Source organism: Erithacus rubecula (genome assembly GCF_903797595.1).
Source record: "Erithacus rubecula genome assembly, chromosome: 19".
NCBI lineage: Eukaryota > Metazoa > Chordata > Aves > Passeriformes > Muscicapidae > Erithacus > Erithacus rubecula.
Window position 1 is genome coordinate 1,650,585 of NC_136671.1, and position 25,935 is coordinate 1,676,519.

General features: G+C 51.3%; 1 protein-coding gene across 3 annotated transcripts in view; it reads left to right on the plus strand.

The window, feature by feature from the left end:
- KSR2 (kinase suppressor of ras 2) overlaps positions 1-23,073 on the plus strand; it is a gene marked incomplete at both ends in the record, with an annotated part of 78,667 nt that extends 55,594 nt beyond the window's left edge. For 2 of the 3 annotated variants that reach the window (XM_079322780.1, XM_079322782.1), the window contains 5 exons: positions 8,548-8,644; positions 12,964-13,097; positions 17,463-17,594; positions 20,375-20,504; positions 21,556-21,693. In XM_079322780.1, coding sequence (XP_079178906.1) covers positions 8,548-8,644; positions 12,964-13,097; positions 17,463-17,594; positions 20,375-20,504; positions 21,556-21,693 — 631 coding nt within the window. Of the gene's footprint in view, positions 1-8,547; positions 8,645-12,963; positions 13,098-17,462; positions 17,595-20,374; positions 20,505-21,555; positions 21,694-22,947 lie in introns of those variants that run through there. The other variant, XM_079322781.1, reaches the window with a different exon arrangement.
- Between the last annotated feature and the right edge of the window lie 2,862 nt (positions 23,074-25,935).

Below are 25,935 nucleotides of genomic sequence, written 5' to 3' on the forward strand. Positions count from 1 at the left end.
ATGTCTCAAGCAGTCAGCCATCAGTGCCTCTTAGCAGCTCAATGGGAAAAAGTTCCACAAGTAACAAGGAATGAAAAAGGAAAAACCAATCCCCAGCACTTGTGGGTGCTCCGTGGTGCTGGCAGCAGCTCCTTGGCCCCTCCAAGGCATCCAAATTGTCCTTCGAGTTTAATTAATCACAAATTGAAGGAACAAAGTCAGGTGGGATGGAGCCCTGGGCAAGCCGAGTGGCATCACTGCCCATGGCAAGGATTGGAATTGAGAGGATCTTTAAGGTCTCAATTCCATAAAATTGGATCTTTCTCCTCAATGGACCTTAACTGCATCCTCTCAGCCTTCCTGCCTGTGCTGGGAATTGAAGGAGAAGCTCTAAATCCTGTTCAGTGGGAGGGAAACTGAGGCACAGAATCACCACCCTGTTTTCCTCCATGCCAGGCTGGAGCCATGCACTGATAGGACACAGGGAATGGCTTCCCACGGACAGAGGGCAGGGTTAGATGGGATTTTGGGGAGAGATTCTTTGCTGTGAGGCCTTGGGACAGGCTGCCCCATCCCTGGAAGTGTCCAAGGCCAGGCTGGATGGGGCTTGGAGGAACCTGGGATAGTGGAAGGTGTCCCTGCCCATGGCAGGGGGTGGGATGAAATAATCTTTAAAGTTCCTTCCCAATCAAACAATTCCAAGATTCTCTGATTCTGGAACATTTCCAAAGTGCCTTTCAGGTCCTTGTCTCTCCACTCTTTGCTGTATTTTGGGAAGGGAAGCCATGGATTCCTGCATCCCCAACCCCATCCGTGTTCAAACACTTCCTTTGGGAACCAGACCCTTCTGTTGTGCCTCTGTTCTCCCTTTTCCTGCTTTTCTGCCACATTCCCTTCCCTGGCAGTTAAATAATGGAACTCGTAGATCATATAATAAATAGGGATCGACTTCATGCCAGGAGCTGGATCAGAATGGATTGACCCGTGGGAATACACTCCCTCCCGATCGATGCCAGGCCATCAGGCCGGATAAATCTTGATAACGACTGACAACAGCAAAGTCAATACGTGGATTAATACACACATTAAACCTGGATCTATCTTCCACCGGCAGGCAGCAGCCTGGGGAGGGGCCTGGAATATCCCGAGCCAAGAGGGTGGCTGGGAATGGGGAACAGCAGCAGAGTGATCTCCGTGTTTGATGTGGAAACAGCGGGGCTGGCTGAGCTTTTCTCACCCTAAAGTTTTCCTTTGTGTTTTAAGGGTGTTTCCAAATGCCATGGAAATTTTGCTGGTTTGGCCCTGATTTCTCTGGGAAAGTGCTTAACACAGTGGGATTCATTTTGCTGGAGGGGAAGGGATTTAGGGAAATGCCTTTGATTAAGTGTCCTGCTGAGAGATTGTCCCAAGAAATCCTTCCCTTGTGCCAGCTCTTCCTATCCCTGTTGAGTGACATCCCTGCATCATTCCTGATTTTTTCTGAGCACCCTCAATACCTGGGATCATCTCTGGAACAGACCAGAGCTGCCTGTGGGGAATCCATGTGCTGACACCCTGCCTAGCCACAGCAACAGATCCTTCCTGTGACAGCAGCATTCACTTTCCATTAATAACAATCATTGCTGCTATTCCAAAGTGGAGCTGTGTTCCAGGGAAGCAGCCAGCTCAATCCAAAGTTTCTTTCCTTTCTCCAAAAGGATTTTAAAAAAAACACCTTCTGAATTTCAAAGCAGCCAGAGGAGCAGGGTGCAGGGAATATATCAGAGACGAGGAGGTGGAGGTGCCTGCACTCATCCCTGTGCACCCAGCCTTCCCTCCCGGAGCCGATCCTTTCCAAAGGCAGCGAGTGGCACCTGGAGCATGGAGTTTTTTCGGATGACTTGTTTGCAAGCCTGGCTTTAGCTAAGCCCCAGGGGCTGCTTTGCATTCACCTGGCTCCGAGCTCTTCTCCCTGCAGCTGGAGAAGAGCTCTGTCTCTTCTATTTCCTCCAAATAAAAATGCATGGAGTTGGCTTTTTCCAAAGGACTTGTTTTTTTCCGAGGCGACGATGGAGTTGGAGCTACTTTTCGGGGAGGCTGATCCCCCTCCTCCTCCTTTTCCTCCTCCTCCTCCTCCTGCAGCCCTTGTGGGTTGGCTGTAGTTATCTTGTGTGCCAGCTGCTGGCAGGAAAATTTTGCTGCCTAAGTAATATCCATCAAAAGCGGGTGCTTCCATCGGCAGGAGATAACGGGATGAGGGGAGCGTTGGCTCTCCAGGGCTTTTCTGTTTCCTCCTGCTGGTTTGGCTCTGCAGAGGCTCCTCCATGAGGAGCAGGAGGGTCTCTCCCATCTCTCAGTTTGGGATATGGGCTGTGCTTGAAACGGCAGGAATTGAATTCCCTGGCTGCCCGTTGGGTCTGCTCTGGGTTAATTTGGAATGGGGTTGGATGGGATGAGTATTTCCAGCCTGGAGGGGCTGGCAGCTGCTGGATGCTGGTGCCTTTCTTGGCACTGAGTTTTGGCTGTTGCTTCCATACAACCACAGAATTGTTTAAATTGGAAAAGATCCTTAAGATTGTCAATTCCAGCCATTTCCCCAGCTCTGTCAAGGCCACCACTGATCTGTGTCCCCAAATGCCACATCCACATAACTGTTAAATCCTTCAGAGGTGGGGACTCCAGGCATGTGCCAATCCTTTCAGTGAAGGAATTTTCCCTCATATCCTGATTTTTCCTCCCTGATCATGGCATTTGGATGTTGAGGGCTGAGGAATTTCAGGATGGATGGTGCCAGTCCTCTCTCTGGCATTGGCAGGGAATCAAGGGGGTGAAATTCCTTATCTATTTAGAGGAAAACAAAACCCTGGGATAAAAATGAACCCAAAGCTCTCCGTTTACTGCTCTTCCAGCCTTGTTCAATTTTCCTCTCTGTGAAACACCTCAAGAGCTGTTGAGTTCTAAAAGTACCACTGCCAGACACTGGGAAAAAGAGAAAAACAAGCCAATATATGGTAACAAACAGCTGAAAAACTTCCCAGTCAGGAATGTTCAGAGCTCCTTCTTTTCCTCTGCTCAAATGAAATCAAATAAGTCCCGGCTCAGTGGTTCCTGTTGCTGTTTCTTTCTTAACATTCCCCAAAGGGTCCTTTTTCCATGAAAATCTCAAAGTGGGTAAACTGCTGGGGATTGTGGGAGCATCCAAGCATCCTTTGCTGTGTCTTTCTTCCAGCACAGATGTAAGCTGGGAGCAGAGGTATTTTTATATTAAAGCATTTTTTATTAATTCCCCACCTTGCTCTCTTCTCCAGAGTCTCCCCTGGGTCTGTAGTGCTGGCTGTCTCCATGGTATCCAAGCTGCTTCCCTATAAATCCATATCCAGGCAAGGAATGAACTTCCCTGGCTCTGGCATTTATCACCTCTTTAATTGAATGGGCTTTTATGTGGATGGGAAGAGGGAAGCACAAAGCTCCTGGAGTGTTGAAATGTGCCCTACAACTGCCAGGCCTTTGGGTCAGGATGATCCCTGCTCCTGAGCTGCAGCCAGGATGGAGTCTCCACTGATGGAGAGCTGTTGGCCCTGAATGTAGCACCATGGCCATCAGTATAGGGGTGGTGGCCATCAGTGTGGAGACAATGACCATCAGTGTAGAGACAATGGCCATCAATGTAGAGGCAATGACCATCGTTGTAATGTCCACCAGTGTAGAGGTGTTGGTCACCAATGTAGAGGCAATGACCATTGATGTAGAGGTGATGGTCACCAGGACAGAGGTGATGGCCATCAAGGTAAAGGCAATGGCCACCAATGTAGAGGTGTTGGCTACCAGTGTAGAGGCAATGACCATCAGTGTAGAGGTGATGACCATCAGTGTTGAGACAATGGCCATCAGTGTAGAGACAACGACCATCAGTGTAGAGGTGATGACCATTAGTGTTGAGACAATGGCCATCAGTGTAGAGACAATGACCATCAATGTAGAGACAATGACCATCAGTGTAATGTCCACCAGTGTAGAGGTGTTGGCTACCAGTGTAGAGACAATGACCATCGGTGGCTCTCAATGTAGAGGTGATGGTGTAGTGGTTTTGATTCACCAATTTGAGAGTTTCCCAGCCAAGGTACTAATTTATATGGTGGGTTTAGTGTTGGTTAAATAGCTCGTGTACCTACCACAATTATTTACCAATTTCCTGCTGTGAGATAGGATTAGGAGAAAGGCAAAAGTAGGGTCAAACTTTGAAGGGTATAAAGTAAACTTTATTAACAGAAAGTAAACCCCAAAATAATAATCATCAGAATAAAACTGAACATTTTCTCCTCCCCCCACACCTTTTTTCTTTCACACTTACAACATATAGAAACAAATCAGTCTGTTTACCATCTCTGAAATAGTCTTTCTCAAATTTACTTAGGGAGAGGAGTTTCTCTCCTCAGTCTTTGGAGACTTCTCCACAAGAAACTGTTCTCTTGTGGTTTCAATGTCTCAGTGAATCAGCCTCCTAGGAGAATGGAAATCTGATCACTGTGTAAAAATCCCTTCCTCAACTAACAGTCTTCCCACAACTGCTATCAAGGGCCATGTCAACTTCTGGGGTACCATTTTTTAAGGATGAAAACTATTCAAAAGCACATGTTCTCTTCATCTAACTCTGAGATCATTTTCAGCTTTAGAAATAGAGATCTTCTTCCCTGGGGTCAAAGGGTCTCCATCACTCTCCTCTCTCTCACTCTGTTCAAACTTCTCATGGGATCACATCTACTTCAACATCTGCTTACTTCAGCACTGGTGCTTCTGCTCATGACTGTGCTTAGAACACTTTGATGCCTTGGGATGATCTCTTTTCCAGGCATCAACTTCATCCCCCCAAAATGCATTCCATGAGTTACAGGGAAACAAGAGTCTGACTTATCAACCATATCTTCCCCATAGCTTACAAGAGAATTTCAGTCCAAGACATCTCCTCATCCCCTCCCATCAGAGACCTGACTGTTCCTTCTTGTCTGACCTCCATGTCACCATGCTGTTTCTGTGTGTGTTTTCATCTTGGTCCTTTTCTTTCACTCAAGAGAGAGAATGAAAGGTCTGCAAGTCTCATTTGTGCAGTGAAAGAATCAATATCTCACCTGCAGGGAGACTGGACCAGGTTGTTACCTGGATTGAGGCTGGAAGGGAAAGAGAACTTCCCAGGCTTTGTTAGTTTCTAAAATGCATGTTCATCTTTCTCAATGGTTTAACAGGTTGTCAGTTCTAAAAACTAATCCCTGATTGGTTTTTGTCAGACATAGAGGAAGCTCTCAGCACCTGCTCTAAAAAAGTCACTTCCATGGGTGTCTTCTTTCCTCACTAAATGTCACATGTGCTAAACCAGCACAGATGGCCACCAATGTAGAGGTGTTGGCCATCAATGTAGAGACAATGACCATCAATGTAGAGGTGTTGGCCACCAGTGCAGAGTTGATGACCATCAATATTGCAGAGAGGGGTAAAAAAATCCCAAAGAATGGAAAACAGATGAGACTGTTTTCCCATGGAACAGCAAAAACACCCAGAGGCAGCACTCCAGCGCTTCCTCCCTCATCCCAAATTGTTCCTCTGCGAGCTGCCTTGGCTTTGCTCCCGCTGCTGATGTCTCCAGCCCACGTTGGGAATGCAGAGTGTTTATAAAGCAATTTGGGATTTGGCTTGCTTGGCTGAACACTTCAAAAACTCATTTTGAATTAAGAGTGGCATCTGCAGCAGGATGGGGCCGGGCCTGTCCTAATGCTGGGAAAGGCACTGGAATGTGGATGTGGATGTGCCATGGGATGAGCTGCACTCCTGAGGACTCCCAGAAGGATCTCAGCATCTCTGTCCCAGCCACTCCTCAGCTCTGGATGGCGTTTGGTCACCTCGTGGCACTGGGGCATGTCTCATCAACCTGCTCTGCTGCCAGGTGGGACAGAAAAGTTTGGGAGAAGACAAGAATTCCTTACGATTTCTCACTTCAGCGCTGAATAACCCGGGATCCATCCGAAGATGCAAATTACCTGCCTTGTGTTTGGCGTCAGGCGTAGGCGTTTTGTGGCCTTGTCATCCACATCCATCATCAAAGCCGTGCTCTGCAGGGACCTCTCCAAGTGGAAAGGCAGAAGACTCCGAGCGTGCCCCGGGCGCCGCTCTTTGTCCTGCCGGAATGGGGAGCGATTGAGGGATGAGGAGGAGCGGAATTGTTGAGCTCTGCTGTGAAAAGGTTCTGCAGGTGGTGGCTGAATGGGCTCAGGTGCTGCATAAAAGGTATCAACCAGGCTTTATCTGCAGGTTGGCAGCTCCTTATCCAGCGGGAAAAGTCGGATGCGCCGGTGCAGCGGGTGAATTCGTTCGGAGCTGTTATTCACGGAGCGGAGGGGAGAAGCACCTGGGCTGCTTTGATGGCTCTGCCGGGGTCTGGGGAGCAGAGGTGACAGTGACATGTCCTGGTGCAGCCACCCCGAGTCTGGCTGCCCTCCTGCAGCGGCTCCATCCGCTGAGATGGATGTGGAAATCCTGTAAATGAAGTGGAAAGATGGGAATCTCAGCAGCGAAGGGCCGCGAGCTCCGCTCCCGGGGTTATCTCAGCACTTCAGATAGGCAGAAATGGGAGGATTTTACTCTAAACAACCCTTTCCCAGGAAAACAGCTGATCTTAACTGGCTTTAGGGCTGGAATCCAGCCCCGTTCCAGTGCTAATCCACTCATTGCATTTCCAGTGTCAATTTGTGACTAATTCAGATCAGGCAACTGACTCTGAAATGGTTTTCTCTGGTTTTCGGTGGATTGGGAAAGGCTGGGGGAACTCCTGGGTATGCAGACAGGTCATGGAAGTGGCAAAAGGCTGTTGTGTGACAGAGCTTAAAGCTTGGTGGGTTTATGTAGCAAATTAGTGCTGAAAGATAAAGGTGCTGGAAGGAGAATTTGTGCCCACTGTTATTCTGCACGATTTGATTCGTTCCAGCTACAGAAACCAGGGATTTTATCGCAGATTTCCAAGTGCTTGGGTCCTAATCTCCAGAAAATTCTTATTTGACTGCAGTAGAAGTGTTGAGGAGATGGGAAGATAGTTCAGGGGGAGTGTGTTTGTGCCGCAGCTGCCTCGGAGCTAAATCCAGCTGGGATTCTCAGGGGTGTGCTGGGACACCTGAGCAAGGAAAACCATCCCTGAGGAGGCACTTGCTGCCCTAAATCCCCACTGCAGTCACTCGTGTCCAGCAGGACAATTCCTAACACTCCCAGTGAGAAAATATTTGGAAGGGTGCTGTTGTCTTCCCAAAAACCCGTGGGATGTGGGATTGATCCCATTCCTGTTTCACTGCTTGTCCCGAAAATTCTGCTGCCCATGGAGTAATGTGGAGTTTCTGGCTTAGGAGCAGGAGGATCCTTTGTGTTTGTGAGCTTCTGGAGTTTGGGGTTCTTCTGGGTTTCATGGATTCATGGAATGGTTTGGGGAGGAAGGGACCTTAAAGCTCATCCCATTCCACCCTCTGCCATGGGCAGGGGCACCTTCCATTACCTCAGGGTGCTCCAGGCCCCATTCAAGGTCTCCCTGCCCATGGCAAAGGGCTGGAATTATATGGCCCTTGAAGTCCTTTCCAACCCAAACCATTCTGTCATTCTCTTTTGTGATTCTGTGATAATTTTAACACAAAAAGGACAAAACCTCTCCCAGGGGATGATTCCAAACCAGTGCGTGCTGGAATTCCCAGGGCAGGAGGAACTGGGCACTGAGAAAGTGGTGGAGCCAAGCTGGGGGAGAGCAGCAGAAATGAAACCCCAGAACTTTTAATTTGTTAATCAGAACAGAATCAAATAAACATCTGCAGTCACCAGACCTCTTTAACAAGCTGTGTGTTGGGTGTTTTATTTCCCAGGCACAGGTATCCAGTCTCATCTTTCCAAAGTTGCCTGGAATGAGCGTGGGTGGATAGAGAAAAGCAAAAAAAAAAGCTCTTTTTTTGTGGGCGGGAGTCGAGGCAGCAGCCACCCACGTCCTCCATTATGATATTCAAATGTCAATATATTTTTAATTGGTTTATATCCAACCCCCCTCCCCCCCTCCCCATCCAGCTGCCTTTGGTAATTAAGGCTCTGTAAATAGATTTTACTGTAATTGGTACGAGAAGGAAAATTGGAGGACATTGTACATGGGATTGGGTTGGGGGATTTTTTTTTTTTCCCTCTCTGTCTTTCCTCTTTTGACTTTATTTTACATCTGTGAGCTTTGCACCCCGAGGGAGGAGGAGAAGGGAGCCATGGCCAGTTCTGCACACTTCTGGAGAACCAGGTAGATTGCTCTGGGCTGGGATACAGTGAAAAACCAGGAGCCAGCCCAGCTTGTCCCTTGGGGCACCACAGTGCTGCCACCAGGACACATAAGGAGCAGAGAGAGCTCCCAGTGCCAAACTGGGAGAGCCCCAGTTCCCTGCAGAATCTCCAACCTGCCTCCAGCCAAGAGGCCAAAATCTGGCCAAAATCCTCGGATGATTTACACTCATACAGTTCCCTGCTTTATCATTTGGGGCTGTTTCTCCAGCAGGGTTTGTAACTTCTCTTTCCTTTCTCCTCTTCTTCCAGCCTGTGTAAAGGACGGACTCTCTACTCCGTGGTGAGGGATGCCAAAATCGTCCTGGATGTCAACAAGACGAGGCAGATAGCACAAGAAATTGTGAAGGTATGCTCTGGTGTGGTCTGGATCCAGCAAAAAAACCAGCCAAGAGCCCAGCCCAGTCATTCTGGGGAGTGGGAGAGGAGCAGCCAAGGATTCTGGGCAGGATGGAAATCCTTGGTTTTAAAATCCAAGGATTCTGGGCAGGATGGAAATCCTTGGTTTTAAAATCCAAGGATTCTGGGCAGGATGGAACTCCTTGATTTTAAAATCCAAGGATTCTGGGCAGGATGGAACTCCTTGGTTTTAAAATCCAGGTCTCTTTGACCTCTCTCATGTGGCTGAATTGAGATGGCACCAAAGCTTCCATGGGTTCCCCATGCTTGGGCATCTTTCTGGCCACTGTTCCTCTCTCCTGCTGGAATTTCAGGTGTTTAAATCCAGTATTGCTGCTGTGAAGGAGTTCCTGGTGGGATATTCCTCTCCTCTTGGAAAAAGCTGTAATAAACATGGAATACAAGAATGGTTTGGGTTGGAAGGGACCTTAAAGCTCATCCCATTCCTCCCCTTGCCAAGGGCAGGGACACCTCCCACTATCCCAGGTTGGTCCAAGCCCCATTCAACCTGGTCTTGGACATTTCCAACTTTCTCAGGATTCCCATAAAACATTCCCAGGGATGAGGCTCTTGGAGAAATCCATTCTGTGGGGTCACAAGGCTGAGCTCACATACATTTTCCAGAGCTAAAAATGCTTTGAATTTCCCAGGGATGACTTCAAGTCACATCTTCCACACTCCGGAAGGGATCCTTCAGACAATCCTGGGGAGGATCCACCTGTGGCAGGGTGGAGTGGCTGGTCCTGAGCCCTCACAGCTCCCCATGGAATGCCAGCAGCAGCACTGAGGTGTTGACCTGTCAGCCAGAACAGGGTTGTGCTGTGATTCCAAACATATTTATCACCAAAAATATTTGGCACATGCTGTGCTGTGGGAGCTGCCCCCATGTCCTGCTCAAGGTCAGCCAACACTTCCACCCCAGAGCCCAAACCTTGAGCTGATCCCACATTTAACTGTGGGAAAACAACAGAAATCAGATTTTCTGGCAGATCTCAGCCCCCCTTAAACAGTCAAACTCAGCAGAATATTAAAAGCAGAATATGTTCTGCAATATTTCCTGCATGATACTTAGGCTGTGTGTTATTAAATTCCTTATTTTGTGTTTATTTGCACCTGGTTTTAAGTTTAAATTCCTTCAATTCTCCTGATTGGACTCAGTCAGGAGCTGAAAGATGAGCACAGCCTGAACCTTTTGCTACCTTGGAGCCATGGCCTGAGCTGGAGGTGCCTGAGGCAACCCAAAACCTCTCCCTTCTCAATTCCTGCTTCTGATTCGTGTTTTCCACCTTCTAGACATGGATTTTTCCCGCTGAGCAAACACTTGAAGCATCACAGTTTAGCCTTGTATTTCCCCTCATTTTTGTGCTCAGGGCTTTTGCTTTCCAGATGTTCCCAGCAGGAAGGATGGCTCTGTTCAGCCCCTTTCCCTGCGTGGGTTCATTGCTCTGTGTGGCTTTCCAGGATGAGCCTGAGAGGATTTTCTGCAGCTGGTGCCTGTTAGGAACAAGTTGGAAACCTCCAACTCAGTGGTGTTGAGAGGCAGAGGGACTTTGTACCTGCCCCAGATCCCTGGAGGAATTAGCAGAGCTCCCAAAGCTCTCCCCCAGCAGCAAAGGGAATTCCTGGAGAGCTCCAGCCCTGCCACAATGCCATGACACAACCCTGTGGCCCATTCCTGCTGAGCAGCAGCATCCCAGGCTTCCCATCTTACCCCACCAATCCCCAGATGATGTTGTGGTGGATGTGGAAGTGGCAGGTGTTGGGAAGAGAAGGAAAATCCCAACACCTTGGTTTGGGTGGGCTCAGAGCTGCATTGTCCAGAGGCTTTGGATTTGCTGTGCAGTTTGATTTTATCCTTTGAGCCCTGGAATGTGCTGGGGGAGCTGCTGAGCTCCTTTGTTCAGTGGGTGCAAGGTGACCCTCGGGAGGGGAAGGATGATTTATCCTGGCAGAGGGAGCTGCCTTTTCACAGGGCTGAGCAGATGAAGGCATGGCTTGGCCCAGAGTGTTTCCTCACGGATCATCCCAGGGCTGGGCAGGGCTGGAATTCGCAGCAGGGATCGAGGTGAGGGATTTGGGTGTGCCCAAAGAAATTCCTTCACAAAGGCTGGGCTGTGTTGGATGATTCCATGGAGATGAACTTCCCTCTGGATGTGGGAGCAGGCAGGAGCAAGGTCCTGATGCCATCCTGGGATCCTGCCACCCTCAAATGATGGGAAGGGGCTGCAGAGCATTCCCGTGGCACTGGGGCTCATCCATGGATGCTCGGGGCCCTGTGCTGCACCTGGCCAGAGAAACATTGGAATGTTGTTCCTTGCTCCACCTTGGCACTTTCTGGAGGTGACAGTGACATTTGAAAGCTGATTTTTAAACCTCATCATTATTTCATGTGCTGGGAACTGGAGACCCCTAATTAATGCCCGTGCCTGGAATGGTCCTGGCATCCAGCCCCAAATCCTTGCCTTCCTCCAGCATCCTTTGGCAGAAACTATTTAGGATTTGCTCTCTGCAGGGTGCAGTGAAACCCCCATATCTTGCTGGGTTGGGGTGTTTTTCCGTTTGTTTCCCCACTTTTTTCCAGATGGTGGAATTTGGATTAGGTCTTCTGGCTCCACATCAGCCGCCAGCTTAAAAATAAATTCTTCTCGCACAGCCTGCGTGGTTAATGATGATAGATGAAAAGATGAGATGATGATCAGGATGGATGGATCCCCGTGGAATCCCAGTTAATAAATCCCCCTTTTCCAGTGACAGACAACCAATATTCCCTCTTAAGCAACAGTTTGCCGGCCTGTTGGGCATTGATCCTTCAGCAGCACCCTGCAGATCAAGTTTTCCCTGAGTCTGCTTAGGAGAGTGAAAAGTGGGACAGCATCAAAACCCCTGCTGAAGTTGGGATAAATGTGCTTTATCCCCCTCCCCATTCCCAGAATTATCCCACGGAGCTGAACATCCGGAGCTGCCGGCAGTCTGCTTGATTTGCCGACGCTAAACAGGAGAGTTTGGATTTCCCACCCATGGCCTTTTTGTGCCTCATTAGCGCTAATTTTAATTAACTGCCGAGCAGTTTTTCCTGGGGGAAAGGAATTAAGGCAGGACTCCTGCGAGGCGCGGATGGGGCCGTCGGAAGCGCCGATGGCTCCGCCAGGGCTGTGGGGAGCGGTGACTTATTACCCTGCTCTCCCAGCCCCCAAAAACACGGAGGAGGAAACATCATCACCATCCATTTCCCAGCGGAGCATTCCCGGGAAGCGGCTGCCGGGCGGGTTTGGCGCTAATTTTCCCTGCAGAATCAATTAATCAGGAAGATGAGTGGGGGGCTGTGGCAGCTGGGACACCCACACCGCAATCCCATCTCCCTCCCAGAGTCCATCCCAAACCAGGGGACCCCTCCAGAGGCTTTCCCTTCCTGCAGGGACCTTTGGGGATGTGGTGCAGCTTGGATGGGCTGTGGTGGCTCGTGGATGCTCCCAGCAAACAAAGGCAGTGTGTCCTGGTTTGAAGGACAGGTGTCTGCCAATAAAGGCAGAAGCTTCTTTTTGAAATGGAGAATGTAAACCCTCTCCCTCCAAATTATTATAATTCTGAAATTAAGGGGCTCTCAGGCAAAGATATGGGAATTAGGAATAACAGTTCTTTACTAGGAAAATTAAAATAGAAATACAGTGTTACAAAGAACAATCCCAAACCCTGCCAGAGTCAGAATCCAAGCTGACACCCGTCAGTCAGTCAGGGTGGTGGCACAGTCCCATTCAATGGTGGCTGCATCCTCCTGCAGTGGCAGATGTGGTTCAGCTGGAGCAGTGCTCCTGGACAAGGTGCAGTTTTCCTCTGAAGGTCCAGGAATGATGTGGAATGATCTGGTTTTCCTCTGGAATCCAGTGGAAAGAAGGTTCCTTGCTGTCCAAAATCTCAGTTTTTCTCTGGGTAGGAGAGGCTTGGCTCCTGCCCTGGCTGGAGCATCTCCCAGTGGGATGATGGAATTTTATCAGTCATACAGTAGAACTTAATGACCCATTAACAAGAGATATCTCCTGGAGGGAGGATGGGCTGTGGAAAGATAAAGATGATTGCCCCAGCTGGTTAAAAATGGCCCATTAACAGATAGTGTGTGTCAGGAGATCAGGGTCACTGCCCCACCTGGTTTTAACAGATGGGGACAGAATATACCTGTCTGGCCACATCAGCCCAGCACACAATACCACCACTCCATGGATGTTATCCCTTTTTGTAACTTGGGGGTGTTTTCCTCTCTCTGTTCCATCCCAGGGAATGGGCTACCTGCATGCCAAGGGTATTCTCCACAAGGACCTCAAGTCCAAGAATGTTTTCTATGACAATGGGAAGGTGGTGATCACCGACTTCGGACTCTTCAGCATCTCTGGAGTTCTCCAAGCAGGCAGGTAGGACATACTGGAGTTGTTCCCCATGCCCTGAAGCTGGAAACATGGGGGGAAATATCCCAAAAATCCCTCTCCAAGTGCCATTTTGTGTCCCCAGCCTTGGCAGACTGGAGTTCAAGAGGCCTTTGAGTGTTGTGGGGCTGCTCTGTTGGAAGGGAGTTGGTTTTGGTCCATGTGTGAGCCTGTGGAATTTTGGTTCAGAGAGGCAAACTCTGCCTCTTGGGCCAACCTCTTGCCATGGGATGCATCATTCCCATGGCCAAACCACCCTGTAACCACCCAGGAGATGCTCCTGTGGCAGCAGGGCTGGTTCATTCCTTCATTTTCTCTTTCCATTGTTATAATTCCCTGTCATCTGCTTCACCTCCTGCCTGGATTGAATGATGCCATCCCCGTGCTGTCCCTACTCTGCTGACATTTTGGGAATTACAGACATCTGGCCATGGTGTCTGTGCTGGGCATGGAGCAAGACATGGAAAATGAGAGCCAAGCTTGGGACTTTCACAACATTGTGACATTTTGAGGTCTCTGAGGGCTTAAATCTGAAGGTTTTGGTAAATGTTCCTTATTAAATTTCTTTTCTCCCTGCTCTGGGAGGTTTTCCAGCCATAGGAATGGCAAGGCAGAAAGTTCCACCAGCTGTGGAAAGGGGGAAAAGCAAAGCTGGAGGGGAAAGGAAACAGAAGTGGGGAAGGAAGAACAGAAATAATATCTTCCTTTTTTTTTTGCAAGTGAAAATAAGAATGTTGCTGACTTTCCCCACATTTCCCACTAAATCCTTTGTGTTGGATTTCCCACTAAACCTTTTGTGTTGGGAGCAGCACAGCCCAAGCTTGGTCAGTTTTCTCCTGGTCCTTCCATCTCCATGGCAAAGATGCTCAGGAGATAAAAATCATTTTGGAAATAAGAGATTTTCCCCCAATTTCCCAGTGATGAGCTCACAGGATTGGAGAAAATGGCAGTGACTGTCTCTCTCCATCCCTCACTGTGCACTCCCAGATTTTCCACTCTGCCTGGAGAAATATCAATGGATTTTAGCACAAACTTGACCAAAAATCTTTGGAAGGCCAGGAAATCAGGATGTCCCACTGTGGCAAAGTGGGGTTTGCCTCTGATTCTGGAGCTGGGTGGGGGTTTGGGATTCAGGGCCTGCCAGGAGGAAGGGACAGCTCATTCCACCAGGGAATGAGGATTTGGGCTAAACTGGCCAAGTTTTGCCAGGAATCTTTGCTGGGAAGGTCAGGGATGTTCCAGAGATGGAATTAGAAATGGGGGGGAGGGGGTTTTTGATGAGGTGGCTGATGTGTGGCCACCTCTGCCCAAGATTGAGATTTGTTCTGTGGGGTTAGAATCCAGGAGATGACTCAGGAGAGGAAGGGTGTCCAGGAAAGCAAGACTGGATAGAAATGAGCAGGGTTTTGCTGAAAAAATGGAGAAAATCAGAAAATGTGTGCCCTGGGCTGCTGGTGGCAGATGTTTTCTGCTGGAGGAGAGCTGAGAGAAGAGCAGAGATCCATGACCACAATGGATTTTGGAACAGGAAGTGTCTGCAGCACTGATCTCCCCTCTTCAGGATGGGTTTTTGCTGGTTTTGGTGTCTCTCAGATGAAAACAGGAGATAAACCTCAATTTTGGGTCCTTAGAGGCTTAGAAAAACATCTATTGGGAAGGAAGCAAGTTTTTGGAGGTCAGCTTACGGATGGTGACATCTCTTCAGCTGGTTTCTCTGGGGTTAAAACACTTCCTGCAGAGACCTGGTGACTTGGGGTCTCATCCTGCTGAAATAAGATTGATTCCTTCTTTTTTAAAATGTTCTTGGGCTCGGTGGGGCTGTTCTGGAATTAGAAGGAGCATGAGATGGGTCTTGAGGAGTCTGAGGAACTCTTCTGCTCCTTCTTTTGCCCTGTGGGTGGCTTGGAAGATGCTCAGCTGGGTGTGGTTGTGAAGTTAGGTAAACTTTGGTCATAAACCCTCCAGTTGCTGTAAGGGACATTCCTGGTTTGAAGGACAGGTGTCTGCCAATAAAAGGCAGAATCTTCTCTTTGAAATGGAGAATGTATACCCCCTCCCTCCAAATTATTATAATTCTGAAATTAAGGTGCTCTCAGGGAAAGATATGGGAATTAGGAATAACAGTTCTTTACTAGGAAAATTAAAATAGAAATGCAGTATTACAAAGAACAATCCCAAATCACTCCTAGAGTCAGAATCCAAGCTGACACCCGTCAGTCAGTCAGGGTGGTGGCACAGTCCCATTCAATGGTGGCTGCATCCTCCTGCAGGGGCAGATGTGGTTCACCTGGAGCAGTGCTCCTGGACAAGGTGCAGTTTTCCTCTGAAGGTGCAGGGATGATGTGGAAGGGTCTGGTTTTCCTCTGGAATCCAGTGGGAAAGGCTGCTCTGATGTTCCAAATCTCAGTTTTTCTCTGGGTAGGAAAGGCTTGGCTCCTGCCCTGGCTGGAGCATCTCCCAGTGGGATGATGGAATTTTATCAGTCGTGCACTGGGACTCACTGGCCATGAACAGGAGATATCTCCTGGAGGGAGGATGGGCTGTGGGAAGATAAAGATGATTGCCCAGCTGGTTTAAAGATGGCCCATTAGCAGATAATATGTGCCAAGAGATCAGGGGCGCTGCTCCACTGGTCCCCAACACAGGGACCCACTCTGGGATCATTGCTGGGAGCTCCTAACCCACAGAGGCTTTGCCAGGGACGAGCTGTTTCCCAGTTCAGTCCCTGGAGCATCCTGAGGCTGCCTGTGGAATGTCACAGCCCTGAGGCACTTCAAGGAGCAGAAACAAAAGCCCCAGGAGCAAACCCAGCTTTGCTGAATGTGCTGGAGCAGATCCAAGCATGGCCTGCTGCATCCTGGGAGGGACAGGGGAGGACCAGCGAGCCCAAGCCTTTTAAATTGCCCAGGTGCTTAATGCTGGCTTGTAATTAAGAGCTGGAGGGTGGAGGGAGGTGGCTGGGCAGTTGAAAGCCTCCCCTCTGTGCCCAAGTGCTTTTCCTGCTGCTACTGATGGTCTGAGCTGCGCCGGAGCCGCTGATTGCGGTGGAGACTCAACAGCGGAGTGTTGGAGCCATTGACACCCAGAGGGGACAGGGAGCCTTCATCAGACACTCCTGGGAGTGGCAGTGCCCTTCCCTGGGGAAGGGGTTCCCTGATCACTGCCAGACTGGGAATGGGAATGGGGAGGGCTTTGCAGATGGTGGAATCTAGATTGTGCCACTTTGGGATGATTAGTCAGTTTTGAGGTGGGACCCCATCCCTGGATGGTCCCATGGGGTTTTTGCCCCAGGCTGGCATTCAAGAGGACAGATGACCCCACAGCCATCCCTTAGCACTGCTCATCCCCATTTTTGGGAGAATTCCAAGCACAAACAGGGAGAAATTCCTGGCAGGAGCCAGCGGGCTCTTCCTTCTCCAGCCCAGTGTGATGTGGGATGGTTTTATTCCCTCCTGATGCTGAACTTGGGCTCAGACACATGATGAAGTTGCTTCAGGTTAACCCAGGGATTTTTGAAGCCAGCAGTGTATCCCAGGTGCCTGCTGGAGGATGTAGAGGATGGAGAAATCACCAATGTCATCCTCAGCCATTGGCCAAAGGATTCCAACACGTTTATCCCATGCTGGGGAACCTGGAGATGTGGAGGAAGGAGAGATGAGGAGAAATGAGGTTGTTATAAAGCCAGGCTGCTCCCATGAGAGATGCCAGTGGAGGCTGGAACTTGAAGGGGCTGTTTTGGGGCCAAACACCTGAAAACACCAATTCCCAGGCTGTTCCTTTAGGGTTTGCTGGGAAGGAGCATTTTGTGATCCCCAATCCAACTTGCTGCTGCAGCCACAGTGGGGCTGCTGGGGGAATTTATCCCCACTTTATCCCTGGATAAGGGATAAGGGGTTTTGGTGCAAAGGGCAGAGCAGGAGCCCCAGCAGATCCCAAATCCCCATCACCAGCCTGGATGAGCTGAAGTTCCCCTAAAGCACCATCCTGTGCCCCAATTTTGTCCTGCTATCTGGCAGGGTTAAATCCTGACTTTGCAAGGATGACGTGGGAGAAACCAGGCTTAAAAGCCTTGTGAAGAGGGTGGGAAGCTGGGAGCTGCTCTCTGGGAACGTGGGGATACTGTCCCCCAGTAACACCCACAGCTCCAGCTCCATGTTCTGGCAGGATCCACCATCCTGTGCTCCAGCTGTGTCCTGTTGCATGGCAGGCACAACCTTCCTAGAGCAGGGATAAAACCTGACTTTGCAAGGATGATGTGGAGAAAACCAAGCTTGGGAAGAGTGTGGGAAGCTGGGGGCTGCTCTGGGGATGTGGGGTGCTGTCCCAGGGGCACCCAGGGCTCCTTGTCTGCAGGAGGGAGAACAAGCTGCGGATCCAGAATGGCTGGCTGTGCCACCTGGCTCCCGAGATCATCCGCCAGCTCTCCCCGGACACCGAGGAGGACAAGCTGCCCTTCTCCAAGCACTCGGATGTCTTTGCACTGGGGTGAGTCCTGGGGCACTGGAAGCAGGGAGCTGGCGTGCTGGGGTCAGGTGGGAGCTGCTCTGGGCACAGGAGGAGGATGGGGATGCTGTTGGCTTGCCCCAAATCCAGGGGGGTGCTGGCAGATGGAATTCCCATCGCTGCGTTGGGAGAACCTGCTGTGAGAAATTTTGAGTGAAACCATCTCTAAATGACCAGCCTGGGTAATGGGATCCAAAGGATGCCAGCCTGGGGATGATGGGGTTGGGGTGGGAACACAGGTCTGGGAGTCCCTGGACAGCCCAATTCTCCCCAAATTAACAAATCCTCCTCTTCTGGACCAGAGTGGTACTGGACAATGGGATCTGGAGTATCCAACCTGACATCATCTCTCTCCTGCACCCTCCTGGGGCAGGTACCAGTGAGAAGGTGCTTGGATGATGGATAGAGATATCAAAGGCTGGGGACACAGCTCTGGGAGCCCCTGGACACCTCAATTCTCTCTAAATTATCAAATCTTCCTATTTTGGCCATAGATCAGGGTGGCTCCAGGCAATGGGATCCAGAATATCCTGGGAATGCGAGCCTGGCATCATCTCTCCCCTGCACCTTCCTGGGGTGGGAGCTGATGAGAAGGTGCTTGGATGATAGATGGGGATGCCAGAGGATCGGGACACAGCTTTGGAGCCCCTGGACACCCCAGTTCCCCCCTCCAGCCCTATACAGGGGGCTGATGCTGGTACCAGCTCTATGAGGAATTGCCAAGAGCCAAGAAAATGAGAATTCATAACTTTTGCTCAGCAAACCAGTTCATTCCTCCTGCCCTTTTTCTGCCCACAAAGCTCCCTGAGGGCACGAGCCCAATTCCACCTCTCTAAACCTTCCCGGGGCGGACACAGATTTTACCCAGAGGATTAATTTTCTCATGGATACCTTGAAGGCTGTGGGATTAGGGAGCGTGGGCCCGTTATCCAAGGCAATATTCCCATCAAACCCACAGTAATTACAGCTGGAAGGGTCTGGCTCTTTTTTTTTTTTTTTTTTTTTCCCTCCCTGGGGTACAGCTTCAGCACAGAAATAAAGAGGTAATTAAAGGATCATATCCTACTAAGTGAGAGTGGGTGGGGAGACGTAATTTTCCCCTTTTTTTCCTCAAGTATGAGCTCTGACCTTATGGAAAGCGTGAGTTTCCTGAAAAGATGAAAAGGTTTCTCCACATTTGCCATCTTTCTTGTTTCTGCTGCCCTCCATCAAGCCCAGAAGGCTCAGGGAGGATCTGGAGGGGTCACTTCCCTCTAGGGATTTGGGGATCAGGGATCAGCAAGAGGAAAAGATCTTTTAAAGATCACAAAAATCCCAGTGAGAAACTGAATTAATGCATTGGATGTGTTAAATCCAATCTGAGGGCATTTGAATGCTCCTTCTGAGGATTTTGTCCTGTGCCCACAGGGCCTGTCCCTCTCCAAGCCCTCTATTCCTCTGCACCCACATAATTGTCCCCTTATCCAATATTTTAATTGAGATTTCGAACCAAACTGTGCAAAATCAGAAAAATTCCAATTCCCAAAATTGGGGAGCTTCCCTAACCAGGAAGAATCTTCTGTTTATCAGGCAGGTTTTTCCACCCTGGGTTTTTTAACCTTGGGTTTTGCTGCTTTAAGTGGTCACGAGGGCATCTCTGGGAGGCAAAAGCAAGTCCAGGGAATTTGCCTTGGACAGTGGGGCTGGCATGGTGGGAATCCAGGCTCATCCAAGCTCCAGGTGCCAGAAAATGATGATGCAAAACTTCCAGGCAGTAGCGGGGGCGGAAAACCACAGGGGTGCCCACCAGTTCCATCAGTGATGCCCTTGTTTTGGGATATTCCCTTGGATTTGGGATTCCTCACAGCAAAGAGGGACTGGCTTAGCAATGAGGGCAGGACCAGATGGCCAGGGCTTCACGTGGCCATCACCTGGTGAGGACACCTGGGAGGGTCTATGGCATGGATTTTTGGAGCTTGGAGAGCTTTTTTGGAGGAGAAAAAGAGAAAAGCTGGAATTAAGGTGAATTCTTGGGTTCATCCCTTCCCAGAAATCTGCTGGAGTGGTGGCAGAGGGTTCCCTACCATCCTATCTTCAGCTGCTCCATGGCCAGCCCTGTCACATCCAGGTGGGACATTCCCACTTGAAGGCTCTGCCTGGGCCTCCATCTGTGGGATACAGGGTACTTCCCTGGCTCCTCTGGGGATGCAAAAACCCCCCTGGCAGACCCCTCTGAGACCCCTGAGTGTTGTCCAGGAGCCGCAGGGGCTGGATTTGGCTCCTTGGGAGAATTTGCCAAGGCTGAGGGAAGAGACACAGAAAATGATGACAAGTAGAGTGTAAATTAGAATATTAGAATGTAGTATAAGTAGGTTTTTGGATCGTTTATATTAAGAGCCATGTGGCCAAGTGGAGGATCCTGGGTGTGGTGGGCTTCTTCCTCCTTCTTCTTCATGTCATCCATGTTGAAGTTGCACCCTGGGAACCACAAATTGGATGGGGAAAGAACTGAAACATCTGGCGTCCCTGGGTGGGCACGAACCACTAACCTTTCCGTTAACAGACTCTGTCCTCCTTCCCATGGGCTGGGATCACCCCTGGTGGGAATCAGGGCTCGCTCCAGGTCACATTCCTCCCTCTGCAATGAGGGCTGAGCACCTCTGGTGTCACGTGGGATGAGGTGGTTCTGGGACAGGGACAAATGCTGGATGTGGGTGCAGTGACCTGCCCATCCTGACCCCCCTCCTGGCTGCTCCTCTCTGATCCCCAGTGTCTCCCCACAGCACCATCTGGTACGAGCTGCACGCCCGGGAATGGCCCTTCAAGACACAGCCAGCAGAGGCAATCATCTGGCAGGTGGGGAGAGGGATGAAACCCAACCTCAGCCAGATCGGGATGGGCAAGGAGATCTCGGTAGGTGATGTGGGGGCCTGGCTGGGTGTGCATGGACTGGGACATGGCTTGGAAAAACCCTCTGGATGTGCCCATCTCATTCAGCCAGGCTTGGTCCTGCCGGCTGTGCTCAGCTCCAATGTTCCCTTTGCTTCAGCCCTTCCCAAGGATGTGGGGATGGAGATGGGTGCTTGTGGGATGGACACCCCTCACCGCATCCCAGCCTTTCCCAATAATCCAGTCATGGAGATGAGTCCTCCTGAGATGGACACATTCCCTCCATCCCAATCCTTCCCAATGTGGGGAGATGACTCCTCATGGGATGGACACATCTCCTTCATCCCAACCCTTCCCAAGGATCCAGTGATGGAGATGGGTGCTCATGGGATGGACATGTCCCCTCCATCCCAACTCTTCCCAGTGTGGGGATGGAGATCATGGATATATGGTGCTCATGGAATTGATACACCCCCCCCCCCCCACTTCATCCCAGCCTTTCCCAAGAATCCAGTGATGGAGATGAGTCCTCCTGGGATGGACACATTCCCTCCATCCCAATCCCTCCCAATGTGGGGATGGAGATCATGGATGTGGTTGTCATGGGATGGCAACCCCCCCATTCATCCAAGCTTTTCCCAAGAATCCAGTGATGGGGATGAGTTCTCCTGGGATGGACACATTCCCCTCCATCCCAACCCTTCCCAGTGTGGGAATGGAGATGACTCTTCATGGGATGGACACATCTCCTTCATCCCAACCCTTCCCAAGGATCCAGTGATGGAGATGGGCTCATGGGATGGAAGCCCCCTGTTCATCCCAGCCTTTTGTGAGGATGTGGGGGATGCAAATGGGATCCTTGTGGGCTGGGCACATTCCCTCCATCCCAGCCCTTCACAAGGATATGGGATGGACACATCCCCCCATCCCAGCCCTTCACAAGGATCCAGTGATGGAGATGGGATCCTTGTGGTGTGGCCGTTGGGGTGAGGGTTGTGCTGGGAGAGGGACTGGCTCAATTCCTGCTGGGAGAGGGCTTGGCTGGATTTGCTCACGTGCTCTCCTGTGGCACCAGGACATCCTCCTGTTCTGCTGGGCCTACGAGCAGGAGGAGAGACCCACCTTCACCAAGCTCATGGACATGCTGGAGAAACTGCCAAAGCGCAACCGTCGCCTTTCCCACCCCGGGCACTTCTGGAAGTCAGCAGAGTGAGTCTGATCCCTGCCCATCCTCCCTGTTCCTGGGTTTAATGGATGGGGGAATGCCCTGCCCAGGGACCTTCCCAGACTGCCACTGCAGCCTCCAGCCTGGTCCCTTCTTCTCCCATGGCCAAATCCTGCTCTGTTCCCTTGCTTGGCTTAGTCACATCCCTCTGCTCCAGGAAACGGCATCACTGGGTCCCCAGTTGGGATTTCAGGATCTGCCCTGTTGGGAACAGCAGGCAAAATGCAGAGCAATCACTTAGAAACTCATTTTCCTCCCTGGAATTTGTCATATTGTGACAAATAGAATCAAAGTCTCGCCTGTGCGGGGGTGGCATTCACGGAGGGGAGTTTTCCTCCTCCCAGCGTGCATCCCCGGAGGCTGGAAATGGGAATGGATGGAGGGAAGGAGATGTGAGCTCAGGGAGACAAGTGAGGACATTTGGGAGCTTCAGGAACCGGTCCTTATAGAGAGTTGGAGATGCCGATTTCTCCTGCTGCTGATAACAAACTGCCTTTCTTCCCTTCTGGGCGGCCCCAGGAGTGACTGGAATGTCCCCTGTGCCACTCCCTGTCCCCGGGGAGCTGCCGGGAGCAGCGCAAAGCCCGCGGTCAGCGGCCCCCAAAACAGCCGGAACGGGAGATGTTAATCAGGAGCGGAGTTAACTCCCAAGCCAGCTCCAAGCAGGCACCAGGGCGGCTCCGGCAGCCGGGCAGGGAATGCTGAAGGATTCTGGGCCCCAAGGCAGCTGCGGGATTGCTCCGCTGGCTTTGGGAATATTTTCCCAATCACTGAGCCACGCTCTGCTCGCCCCGGGCTGGGGCTGCCCCGCAGCTCCCTGTTAATTACCGGCCCAGTCTTTTGCTAATCACGATGTTCCAGCTCAGCTTTCCACAGAGCTGATTCCTTCCACAGGGACGCAGCTCTGGTTGTTCCTGTTAGGTTCTGGCTTCCCCGCGGAGCCCAGGAATCCTGGCTGGGGCACCCTCAGGCTCTGCCATCCCTGGATCCAAGAGCGCGGGATCCTGGATGGGAGTGGTACCCAAGGAGTTCTTTCCCCTCTGGACGATGCTCCAGGAGCCAGGCAGGCCTGGCAGGGAGGTGCAGGAGCTCACGGCTTCCCCCGGTGCCGCTGCTTTTGGGAGCAGCTCCGTGGTAAAGCTGTTCCAGGAGGTTTTTTTCCCCAAGATCTTCCCTGCAAACCCGCCCGTTTCCACGGGAGGAGGCGCCCGGTGCTGACTCTGCTCGTTGTGTCCCTTCCAGGCTGTGACGGGAGGAGTTAAGGGACGGTGCCTTCCTCCCCCAGCGGGTCTCCTCTTCCTCTCCGCTTCCCACCCTAAGGAGGAGCAGCGGGACAGACGGCGGGCCGGGAACGAGACTCTTCCCCCGCAGCGTTCCGTCATCCCGGGAATCCTGTCTGCGCAGGCGGAGCAGCCCCGGGAACGCCCGGCTGCGGTGGGATGGGGACAGGCTCTGGGGACAGTCCCCAGCCCCCCCGAGCAGGGGTGACCCACAGGACAATGACTCCAGCTCATCACCAGGGCTCCTCTGATCCCCATCCAGTGCTCACGATGACGCTCGGCTGGGGAGGGCTCGTTCTCGGTTCTCTGTGGGTTTATTTAATTCCCTTTATTTATTTCTTTGCGGTTTTGTCTTGAAAAAAAGAAGGGGGAACGCCGCTGATTCACGAGTTTATCCCCTCGGGGATCCTGCGGGGCCAGGGAGCGCCACTGCCATTAGCTGCCCCCCGGGGGGAAATGCATCTGTCCCGCTGCCCCCGCAGCCCCTGTGGGCAGCGCTGACCTTTCACAAGTGGCTTCTCTCCCTCCACTTCTGCGTCCCCCCGCGGGTCTCCCTCCCAGCGGGGCACATCCCACATTCCCGGTAATTTATCCTCTTTTCCCGTGTCTCATCAGCCAGCCCTGCTCTCTTGCTCTCCCCGTCACTGCCCTGCTCCTGGCTTTGCTCCCCACTGTCAAAACCCCCAGTTTGGGGATGCTCTGGGGCTGGGGACAACAGGGCAGCTGGGATTGGGATCCATCCTCTCCCCCATGGCCTTCCTGGGCTCATTCCTTCAGCTGGGCATGCAGACAGGCTCTGGTTGTACAGAGCATTCCTGCCACATCTCAGCCATGCCTGGCACCATTCCCCCCCATCAGCCAAATCCCAGAGTTTCCCAAAAAATCCTCTTTGGGAGCTGCTGTTGCCACCTGAATTCCTGGTGCTGGTATTTCCCTCTCCCCCCAGCTCGGATGGGCCCTCCAGCCCCTCGGATGAGCTGTCAGAGGAGAGCAAATAGCATTCCCAGGCTCTCATGGAGCATAATTGCTTGACAGGAACCATCCTGGATAATTCAATTGTAGTCTCAGCTCGCTTTAATTTGGAGCCTGACGAGGCTTTGCAAACTGAACCAGCCCTGGTTTGTCTGGCTGCTCCTGCAACTCCTCCTTGCTGCTGTGGGAAGTGCTTTAGCATAAGTAAATGAAGATTAGAAACTTAATTGCAGCTGGGATGAGATGGGATTTTAATTGTGAGGGTATTAAAATCCTCACACGTGCATGTGTGAGAATTCCAAGGTGGGCAGGAGCAGGGAGGGGTGGATCCAGCCCCCAGCAGGATCCAGAGGAGTCTTCTGCTGATGTTTTTGGGGTGTGCAGCACTCCTGTGGGGCAGGATGGCTTTTGGGACTGAGGCTGAGTGGGATGGGCAGGCTGAGTGTGGGAGAAATTACTCCCTGCTCCAGCAGCACAGTTTGGGATCCCTGAGTCAGGGCTCCTCCCAGGTCTCATCCCACATTTCCCCTGCCTTTCAGCCCAGCCCAGCCCCAGCACTGACGGCCCTGCCCCGCTGCCATGGCCCTGCTCCCCTCCCAGCTCTCCCTGCTGCACACACATGTGCCATGAACGTTGCACTAAAACCTCGGAGTCTCTCTGAGCTTTCACCAATGCCTTCACCTGTGCTGCTCCTGGGCTCTGGGGGAAGCAGAAAATCCCCTTTCCCTGAGGTTTGGGGTGCTGGGGGTGTCTCCAAACCCCAAATCCCATCCAGAGGGAGCGATGATGTCCTGGCTGTGTGGGTCTGGGTTCTGAGCAGGTGTGAACTTCTCAGGTGAGCAGGAGAGAAGGGAAGGTTCTGGAAGGAGGAAAGGGAACACAGGGGTGTTGCCCATCACCTGGGCTGCACAGGGCTGGAGCTGGGATGTTGTGTGGGTTTATGGGCCTGCCTTGGGGTCATTGTGGGTTTGCTCCCTGTGCCCCAAGTCCTCGCCTGGCCTGGAAAGTCTCACCCTGATGTGTCCCCCATCGGGTCTCCCTGCTGCTGGCAGACCCCTGGTGGATTCTGTTGGCCTGGAGTTGAGGGAACTTCATGGGTGCTGGATTGGTTCCCATTTGGAGCCAGGACTGCAGCCTCAGCCCCAGAATCATGGAATGGGTTGGGTGGGAAGGGACCTTAAATCCCATCCCACCCCTCCCACTGTCCCAGCTGCTCCCAGCCCCCTCCAGCCTGGCCTTGGACACTGCCAGAGATCCAGGGGCAGCCACAGCTGCTCTGGGAATTCCATCCCAGCCCCTCCCCACCCTCACAGGGAACAATTCCTTCCTAATATCCCATTTAACTCTGCCTTCATTCTATTTAAAGCCTTTCCCCTTGTCCTATCTCATTCCCCCTTGGCCACATCTTTCTCCACTGAATTTTGGGCATCTGGAAGAAACAAAATATTCCCACAGCCAACCTCTCCCTCCTCTCCACCCTCTGGCTCCCCTCTCCCTTTGCCTTGGTGTCTCAGCCACAGGCACAGCACAATGGTATTGATGGAAAAAGAGCTGTCCTGAATTTATCCCAAACGAGGAGCAGCTCCTTCCATTCCACTTGCTCAGGCATCCACATTATTTCCATCATTCCTTCTTATTTTTAACGTCTTCATTATTAAAAAAAAAAAAAAAAAAACCAACAAACCACCCACCAAACCAACAAATCTTATTTTTGTTGTTGTTGTTGTTTGGGGCTTTTTTTTACTCTGCCTTTGTGAAGGATTTTTTTTTTCATTTTTTGGCCCAGTTTAAAAATACCCAGCGCCTCAGTGGGGAGGGATTGCGGGAGAAGCTCTCCACAATAGCCTCTAATGGGAGCTCCGAAGGAGGGAGAGGGTCCATCCGGAGGCTCGGTTTAGCAGAGAGCCAGGGCTATTTCCAGCCCTGGGCTTAGCTCGGCGCTGCTTTTGAGATGCAGGAGCCGCCCCCAGCCCCAGGG